General features: G+C 40.5%; 1 protein-coding gene across 1 annotated transcript in view; it reads left to right on the top strand.

The window, feature by feature from the left end:
* The first annotated feature begins 2,478 nt into the window (after nucleotides 1-2,478).
* Nucleotides 2,479-10,309, top strand: part of Glb1l3 (galactosidase beta 1 like 3) — a 36,188-nt gene continuing 28,357 nt past the window's right edge. The window contains exons 1-5 of the mRNA XM_048796131.1: nucleotides 2,479-2,759; nucleotides 3,488-3,601; nucleotides 3,776-3,973; nucleotides 8,609-8,677; nucleotides 9,322-9,417. Of these exons, the coding sequence (XP_048652088.1) occupies nucleotides 2,737-2,759; nucleotides 3,488-3,601; nucleotides 3,776-3,973; nucleotides 8,609-8,677; nucleotides 9,322-9,417 (500 nt within the window). The 5' untranslated portion in view covers nucleotides 2,479-2,736. The remainder of the gene's footprint in view (nucleotides 2,760-3,487; nucleotides 3,602-3,775; nucleotides 3,974-8,608; nucleotides 8,678-9,321; nucleotides 9,418-10,309) is intronic.

A 10,309-nucleotide genomic window follows, 5' to 3' on the forward strand; every position in this document is an offset into this window, starting at 1 on the left:
GAAGAGCATGAGAAGAAGATTAACATTAAACAGGGATGAGAGGTGAGAGGGAAAGGGAGAGAGAAGGGAAATTGCATGGAAATGGCAGGAGACCCTCAGGGTTATACAAAATTACATACAAGAGGAAGTGAGGGGAAAGGGAAAAATAATACAAGGGGGACAAATGAATGTCGGTAGAGGGGGCAGAGAGAGAAGAGGGGAGGGGAGGGGAGGGGAGGGGGTATAGCAGAGGATAGGAAAGGCAGCAGAATACATCAGACACTAGTATGGCAATATGTATATCAATGGATGTGTAACTGATGTGATTCTGCAATCTGTATACGGGGTAAAAATGGGAGTTCATAACCCACTTGAATCAAAGTGTGAAATATGATATATCAAGAACTATGTAATGTTTTGAACAACCAACAATAAAAATTAAAAAAAAAAAGAAACAATCTGTGAGGTAAATAGAGAACCTACATATTGGGAGCAAATCTTTACCCCTCACACATCAGATAGTGCTCCAATCTCTAGGGTCTATAAAGAACTCAAAAAGCTAAACACCAAAAATCCAAATAACTCAGTCAATAAATGGGCCAAGGACCTGAACAGACACTTCTCAAAAGATGATATACAATCAATCAACAAATATATAAAAAATGTTCAACATCTCTAGCAATTAGAGAAATGCAAACCAAAACCACTCTAAGATTTCATCTCACTCCAGTTAGAATGGCAGCTATTATGAATACAAACAACAAGAAGTGTTGGTGAGGATGTGGGGAAAAAGGTACACTCATATATTGCTGGTGGGACTGCAAATTGGTGCAGCCAATATGGAAAGCAGTATGGAGATTCCTTGGAAATCTGGGAATGGAGCCACCATTTGACCCAGCTATCTTTCTCCTCGTTCTATACCTAAAGGACTTAAAATCAGCATACTACAGGGACACAGCCACATCAATGTTTATAGCAGCACAATTCACAATAGCTAAACTGTGAAACCAACTCAGACACTCTTCAGTAGATAAATGGATTTAAAAAATGTAATATATATATATACACACACACATATACACACACACATATACACACACACAATGGAATATTACTCAGCAATCAAAGAGAATAAAATCATGGCATTTGCAGGTAAACGGATGGAGTTAGAGAAGATAATGCTAAGTGAAATTAGCCAATCCCCAAAAAACCAAATGCTGAATGTTTTCTTTGATATAAAGAGGCTGATTCATAGTGGGATAGGGAGAAAGAGCATGGAAAGAACAGACTAACTCTATAGAGGGCAGAGGGGTTGGAGGGAAAGGGAGGGGGCATGGGGTTATAAATGATGGTTTAATGTGATGATCACTATTATCCAAAATACATGTATGAAGAGACGAATTGGTGTGAATATACTTTGTATACAATCAGAGATATGAAAAATTGTGCTCTATTTGTGTAATAAGAATTGTAATAAGATTCCACTGTCATATATAAATAAAAAAAGTAAAAATAAAGAATGTCTATTGTCAGAAAGACAAAAGAGGATAGTGAGGAAGTGGAGAAAAACGAATCCTTCTATCCTACTGGAGTGGGTAGGGATATAAATTTGTATAGCCATTATGGAAAGCAGTGTGGGAGGTCATCCTCGTATGTGTTTTGAGTTACCTCCCTGGCTGGGTGAGAGGTGTTTAGACACATCTTTGTGTCCAGAGCTTTCCCCACCCTTCTCAGGTCCGAGGGCTTGTCGGTGCGGAGGTGTGTCTGGCCATACCCTGAAGACCCAATCGTCGCACCTGACCTTGGGACACTGCTTCCCTTAATCTTCACTGGATAGGATTTTCTCCAGAATTTTTTGTTCCCCAATAAAAGTCCACTCCCTGGCGTGTTCTCTCTCTCTCTCTCTCTCTCTCTCTCTCTCTCTCTCACTAGCCTCTTCAGTAAACCTCGCTACCATAATAGGTAGCTGGAGGCTGGAGCTAGGAGAAGCCATCCTGGAGCTGGTTTAAAGGTAATTAGAGTCTATCTCTTTAATTCAAAACTCCCTAAGGATTTCTCACGTACTGAACCTTCATTTATGAAGCCTGTACTGGTCGCGGCCTAAAAAGCAGTATGTAGGTTTCTCAAAAAATTAAAAATAAAACCTGGTCTTCCATCACACCCTATTCAGTCTTTAAGCATTTACCCATCCTACAAAAATTACCTAACTGTGTTTAGAACTCCTTCATTTTAGTCTGAAGTGCTGCATCTGGAACCTAGTCAATGGGTACTGAATGGGCACTGAATAAAATGGGTACTGAATAAAATTGCTGAACCAGTGGAATCAAGACTTCTGGCTCTCCAGTACACGGCAGCTAAGTTCTTTCCTCCCACTGATCTTCATGTTCTGTGCCAGCTGGCTGTTGACTCATAGTTTAGGAAAGGCAAGCTCCAATGATAATATAAGGATCCTCCTGTTTTACTTCTCAGGGCTGAGCGGCATCTGTGTCAAGGACGGGAGGTCTGCACACCCTGGGCTGCAGGCTCCGCTGTTCTTTGGTGCAGAGTCTGACAGACTCCCCGGGGCATTGTTTGACAGACTTTTGTGGTGTTAGGTCCCGGAATTCCTGTGCCAACTCCTCTGGATGGATTTCACACCAGGTTCCAGGCTCAGAGCTCAGATTTGACCTCTGTCCCTGTTCTGCCTGGTGTTCTGCATTTGAGGCTACAGAGAGGGGCAGAAACAGTAAGGGATCTTGGATCACTGGCCTCACTGAGATGGGCTCCCTGCTCTACATCAGGTAACTCATCCCAGCTGCCTATGGGACTGTCCAAGTCTGTGGCCCAACCTGCCCTTCCAGGAGCTGGGGCCTTTCCTCCTGCCTAGTGCTGCTTTCCCATAACCCTGAGTGGTCTTAGTAGAGAGCCTCCTAGACCTTCCCTCACATCCATTCTATCACTTATGCACAGCTATTCCTGGCCCCAAGCCCTAGGAGCGTTATGTGGACTGAGACATCTTCCTGGTCCTTAAACATGCAGGAGACTCTTCTCATTAACTCCCCTTTTAAGCTTCCTCCCTCCCAGCTCTTTCTTATGCAGAAAGCCCCCTTTCCCTGTGCTGCTGGGGGTCTTTACATTTAATTCAGTACAAGAAAATCCAGGGTTGTGGCTGTAGACAAGGTGCTCCAGTACTGCACCCTGCTTCCTTCCTGGATCCTCCGTATGGAGTGCCCCACCTGAGGTGAAGCCACCTTTCTTCCCTGACTTTGCCTGACCCCCAGTGCTTAACCTTGTCCAGTTTCTGTCTGTCCCCAGCTTCAGTTCTGACTGAGGAGGACTGGGATAACTGGTGATGGGAGAACCTGGGTGGAGCCAGGTGGGGCTGTAGCTCTCTTACCTTAGGCTCCCCTAAGAGAATCCCTGCTTGTGATGAGATTCCTGTAGAGGATCCTAGAGTAACCTTCTGGTCCTTACAGCTTGAGGAGGCCAACACCTTCATGTTGTTACTGTTATGTTTTTCTCCCCACAGTTGCTGCCTAGCCTGGAAAGGAATCGTGGGCATCTTTTTCCTGCCAATTATCTTATCAGGTTTTGCTTCTTGCCCTAAACATAAAGATGGAAAAGTGACTTGGTCTTCACGCAGGTTTGCCTGAGTGGGGAACCTGAGTGGGTAACAAGGGAGCTTTATCTTACTGGAGAAAGAAATATGCTTACCATGCACAGGGTAGATCCTGCAAACAGGAACTTCATTTTCTTAAAGGTTGCAGCAGGCTCTCCTGTCTATCTTCCTTCTTCCTTCCTTCCCCTTTCCATGCAGGTCTAACTGGTCTCATCTGAACCCTCTCACACTGAAGAAACGATCTGAGGGACTTGTTGGAAGGTGTGCATACTTCACCTTGGAGGGTCATAAGTTCCTCATCTTTGGGGGCTCCATCCATTACTTCCGGATGCCCAGAGAGTACTGGAGGGACCGCTTGCTCAAGCTGAAGGCCTGTGGCTTCAACACTGTTACCACGTGAGAGCTGCCCCTCAGCCTCTATCACCAGCTTACCCCATGGGGCTCCTAGAATATGCATCCTGGCTTAGAGCAGAGTCTCTTGTTTTGGAGTGCAGGATCAGGAGCTGTCTCCAGAATAGACATTTAGAGCACATTCTTTTTATGCTTAAATGTCTAGCTGTCAGCTACCATACCATACTTTCCTCAGTGATCAAAGCTTTGGATAGGGGTTAATAGGACAAATGTAAGGGAGTAGACAATTTATCAAGAATTTGATAATTTATTTGATCCCTTGGGAGCACTCAGTTTAATGACATGCTGGATGCATACTTACAGATGAATATACACAGGCTTACAGATTTTAAAAATACCTTCCATTTATGTATGTGGATAAGAATATCTAGAGGAATAGCACCAGTATCACAAAATGAACAAGTAAGAAAATATCAGCATCACTAAGTGAAGTTTAATGGCCTTAAGGGAAAAAAAAACACTGCAGGGTAATGCCTGAGATGTAGGGATTTAGAGTCAGATACACACGGCCACCAGCACAGTTCTGCCTCCTACTAACCTTCCTATGTCAGGCCCAGAACCCTTCACTGTAAAGACATAAGGTTGTCTCATAAGGTTGTATTGATGATTAAAGGAGATAAAACCTTTATCTTATTTATACAGAAAAAGCCTATCACAATGCCTGGCATGCACATGTCTTCATCAATGGTGGCAGAAAGAAATGCAAACCCAGTTTAGTCAGTTAGAAGAACTGAAATATAAGTGAGCATGAATTCACCATGATTAAACATAGTGACAAAAGGCAGCTTGCGTTTGGTGTGTGCTGATGAGGAGGCATTTTCTATCATACTCATAATCACATGGTCTTCAGGACTGTCTTGAGAGGTGGATAGTACAACTCCCACTGTTCAGGGGAACAGACTGGTCACATTGGGATTAATTAGCTCACTCAGGTTGCTGGGGAATGTGCAGGCAGTGTGGGTGGAGCCCACCTTCCGTATTATGGATAGGTTCCTTCCCAGCATGTCCTGTGGGTGTGCCTAGGTAGCTTTTGAGTATGTATACCCCCTGAAGTTCTACCTGGAGTTCTGCCTGTGCACAGATAACCAGCCAAATGAAAACCACACCCAAACAAAAATCACATTGAATTAACAGACCTATTTCCACCAAATTGTGAAACTCTTAGGTCAGGAGTCAATCATGGTGGGTGAAGAGTGTCCCAAAGAGAAACTTCTCCAGAAGACTGTATTGTTCAGTTTGCATATGTTAGTCAGGGTATATGTTTGTTACGTCAAGAGAACCAACTCCTGAAGGTCAGAGGGAAGGCAGGGAAGACCACGATTAGGATCATGATTCTGCTGTTTCCAGAAAACTGAATTGCTAATTTCAATAGAGCTGACACTATCAATTAGGATAGCCAATTTTAGTTATACTTATGTAGTATTTATACACAGCCAGGCATTCTCTAAACCCTGGACAACATTAATTTACTCTGCCCAATAGCAATCATCTATGGTGAGTGGTGGTATTTGTAGATAAGAAAAATCTGGCCAAGGGAGGTTGAGTCACTTTCCCAAAATCACAGTGACTGAGGCATAGATAGTCGTAGCAGAGCTATGCTTTACCTCACTCAAACTGCAAGGACAATGGCTACACCATTTGGCTGCCTCTCATAGTCACAGGCTTTTATTTTTTATTTTTTTTTTGGGGGGGGGGTACTGGGGAGTGAACTCAGGGGCATTCAACCTCTGAGCCACATCCCCAGTCCTATTTTGTATTTCATTTTATTATTTTTATTTTGTATTTTATTTAGAGACATAGACTTTTAGATATTGAAGATTACACTGTAGAATGTTTATTCCATGTTGTAAAATTTAAATGTTCTTCAAAGGGCATTTTATGATGCACAATACACTTTTATGTTTCTTGATCAAATTTTTGTCATCAACTTCAAAGATCTGTTGTTTGCATGGTTAAGTCATGGAGCTTCTATCAGTTAATATAAGGAAAAATAAAGTCAGTTTTTTTGTTTTTGTTTTTTAGGTGCTAGGATTGAACACAGGACCTTGTACATGTTAGATAAGCACTCTACCCCCCGCCCAAAGGCAGTCCTGAGAATCTCACACTTAGTAAATTGAAAGAGAAAAACCAAAAATGCATTAGCAAAATGCTATGGGGCATATAAAGTCATATTTGTATCAGAATTATATTAATTATGTTAATACCAAAATACGTAATGCTCGATTGACTTCCTGGGTTAATTCTGCATTGACTATTATGGGTTATACTCATGATCTAACAATATTTTAAAAGAGATGGTACTGAGTTGTCTTCACACATCCATGCCACTGATCAGCTAGAGTTGGTACTAGAGGGAGAATTTGAAATTGATAGGCTGCAAATTGATAAGTGGTATATCTACTGTGCAAGAAACATCATGAGAAATAATTATTGAGCTTCACTGAGATCTTCTACTGCATCTATCATTTTAGTTTTGTATACTCATCTTTTCAAGCAGTGATATTGTCAGTTTTTCTAAAATTCAATGTAACTTACAGTCCTGGGATGAATTTGATTTACTCATGTTTACCTATAATTGTAAGAGAAATTGATTTGAAATTTTATTTTAGTTAGTGTTCTTGTTCAGTTTTGATATCAATCCTATAATTAAGCTCATAAAATGAGTAAATCTTTTTCTACTCATTGATAATATTTTCAAAAGAATTATCTTTGTTCTCAGTGTTTCTTAAAATTCACACATAAAACTCTGTGATCACTATCTTTTATGGTTGTGAGGGTGAGATTCATAGGATCTTGAATTTTTATTAAGTTATTTTCTCTATTTATTATGAGTATATCCTATTTTTCTTAATAAGTGTTTTGCTTTTCTTTTTCTTGGGAGACTTTCTTCTTTCTGACTGGGACTTTGAAAAATCTTCCTTTTTTCCCTGTACTCGCTGCATTGTGTACTTGGGCTACTTAGCAACCTCGTTGGGAGCTGGCTGTCCTTTTGCTAATAATCCTATCTAATTTTTAATTTATTTTCAAACAACTGGCAAGTAGCTTTGTTAATCATCCCTTTTTTTTGATTTCTATTTCACAATTTCTGAGTTCTGTGTAATTTCCTCTCTCCTACCTTATTTGATTTGGTTCTTTCTCCTCATGTTTTCCTCTCCTTGGATCTCCTTCTCTGTTACTTCATTGTTTCTCTCTTCACCTCTCCTTTTTACTTTTCTTCCTCTTCTTCTTCTTTTCTGACTTGAATATTTAATTCATTTTCCTTCTAGGACTTCTTGTTTTTATAATGGGGCCATTTAGAAATATGAATGCTTTTCCTAAGTATTGCTTTAGTTATATATCCCACAAGTCTTCTTATACTGTACTTTCAAAATCATTTAGTTAAAATATTCATAAGTTTTGTTGAATTTCCCTCCTTGACCCATAAACAATTTGGGAATGTGCTTTCTGCTTTTTTTTTTTTTTCATTGTGATACTAGGGATTGAACCCAGGGTCTTGTGCATGCAAGACAAGCACATTACCAACAGTACCATCTCTTTTAAAATATATCCCCAGCCATGCTTTCTGTTTTATTTGTTTGTCTTACTTTTTATTATTATTTTAAACTGTCATTTTTATAATTTAGTTACCTTTGTCTTGAGATCATAAACTATGTGACATACACTTCTAGAATTTGGAATCTGTTGACTATTAGGTTTTAAAATATATTTATAAATTCCACATTTTAATCATGATATTGAAATCAATATCCTTATAATTTTTCTACATATTTTCTTTATTTCTTAGGTATTTTAATCCTTTCACTATGACTGTGAAATCAACTTATCCATTTCTTCTCTAATTCAGTCAGCTTCTCCTTTAGTAGAAGCTACTTCATTAAGGGCATAGAAGGTTGAATAGCACATTTTGTGGATGGAATTATTTTTATTTAAGGCCACGCACCTTATCTGTCTGCCATATTGCCTTAAAACCATTTGTATACTATCAGTTTTATTAGTGTAATTTTGCCTTATACATCTTTCTTCATCTTTCTGTTTTCAGCAATTTTCCTTAAATCACTTTTAAGTAGCTTTTTGCATTTTTTATTCTATTCTCACAATAGAGCTATTGCATATAAAAATAGAGTCAATACAAATTTTACACATGTCCTTTGACTCTGCAGGCAGCCCTCTGAGGAAGGACCTTGGCAGAGGCCCTTCTTGCTGCGGTCTAAAGACTGAACCCTACTGAATTGCATTTCCCTTGCCCTCATAGAAACTCCTCATATCTTCTTACTTTGTTTAATTCTTAGCAAGACTATATCAGGCAGATATGCACATTTTTGTTGTGTTTTTTTCTTTTTCTTTATATTTTTAATGGGTATTATAAAGAATGGGGTGGTGAGTGAAATTATATATAAATCTAAGGAATCTAGAATCCAAGGATAATTGATACCTTGAACCACAATTGAGCAATAGAAAAAGGAATTGTTGAAGATAGTCATTGTTCTTGTGATAGAGGTTATTTTCCATCAGAAACTTACACTCACTGAACTATTGCAGGGTTTGACTTGGTTTGGGGCTGATGTAACAACTGGAAAAAATAAATAAGATGCTTATTGTACTTTCCTATTCCTTTCCCAGCTACATTCCATGGAACCTGCATGAGCCAGAAAGAGGCCAATTCTACTTCTCAGGGAACCTGGACATGGAGTATGTATTGCTACTGTTTCTGTGACCTGGCTTGGGGCAGGAAGCAGAGACATGGCTACTTGGGGTTGATTTGGAACTCTAGGGGTATCTTCTCTTTGCTTTGAGGTACCAAAGAGGTCCTGAGGTCTGGACCCCTGGTCTCAGGATGCTGTGAGAGGCTCAGCACCCAGGGCCCAATTGCTCCCCAGAAATGACCTATTACCAGGGACTTGTGGCTATTGGGATCTAGTCCCACTTCTCCACTGCAGCTAAGAGGGACCAAGACTCCTGGCGCTGCCCAACTCTGCAGTGGTGTTTAGCAACCTCGTTGGGAGCTGGCTGTCCTTTTGATTATCATGTCCATTATTGGAGACAGACCCTCTGTACCATATAGGATGGCTTTTTTTCTTAGGTCCCATGAGGCTGGGTAGATGGTCCTGATGCCCACAGCTAATGCGAACCCAGCTCCCAGGGCCTCTGGCCTCCCACCTGGTGGACTAATTTCCTGCTTTGCTGGGCTGAACTGGGCTAACTCTTTCTCACTCCAGTGTCCCTAGTTGAGAACAAGGGGAAGAGTGGGCAACTTGTTATGTGTATGGGCTTCTACCCAGGCAGCCTCCTCTCTGCACTGCCATGAGAGGATCTGACTTTGTTTACCTTCCTAGAGCCTTTGTCCTGTTGGCTGCAAAGGTTGGGCTGTGGGTGATTCTGCGTCCAGGACCCTACATCTGTGCAGAGGTTGACCTTGGGGGCTTGCCCAGGTGAGCGGGACTCTGAGTCCAAGAGCTATAATTTAATAATGTGTTTTAATTCATGAAAAATAACACTTCAGTCAGATGATAACGAAATTCACCTTCATGGACTGAGCAAGTGTTTTTTTAAAATTTTTTAAATTTTTTTATTTTTTATTTTTTTAAAATTTTTTATTGTTGGCTGTTCAAAACATTACATAGTTCTTGATATATCATATTTCACACTTTGATTCAAGTGGGTTATGAGCTCCCATTTTTACCCCATATACAGATTGCAGAATCACATCAGTTACACATCCATTGATTTACATATTGCCATACTAGTGTCTGTTGTGTTCTGCTGCCTTTCCTATCCTCTACTATCCCCCCTCCCCTCCCCTCCCCTCCCCTCTTCTCTCTCTGCCCCCTCTACTGACATTCATTTGTCCCCCTTGTATTATTTTTCCCTTTCCCCTCACTTCCTCTTGTATGTACTTTTGTATAACTCTGAGGGTCTCCTTCCATTTCCATGCAGTTTCCCTTCTCTCTCCCTTTCCCTCCCACCTCTCATCTCTGTTTAATGTTAATCTTCTTCTCATGCTCTTCGACCCTACTCTGTTCTTAGTTACTCTCCTTATATCAAAGAAGACATTTGGCATTTGTTTTTTAGGGATTGGCTAGCTTCACTTAGCATAATCTGCTCTAATGCCATCCATTTCCCTGTAAATTCTATGATTTTGTCATTTTTTAATGCAGAGTAATACTCCATTGTGTATAAATGCCACATTTTTTTTATCCATTCATCTATTGAAGGGCATCTAGGTTGGTTCCACAGTCTTGCTATTGTGAATTGTGCTGCTATGAACATCGATGTAGCAGTGTCCCTGTAGCATGCTCTTTTTAGGTCTTTAGGGAATAGACC

Source organism: Marmota marmota, unplaced genomic scaffold, assembly GCF_001458135.2.
Source record: "Marmota marmota marmota unplaced genomic scaffold, marMar, whole genome shotgun sequence".
Classification (NCBI taxonomy): Eukaryota; Metazoa; Chordata; class Mammalia; order Rodentia; family Sciuridae; genus Marmota; species Marmota marmota.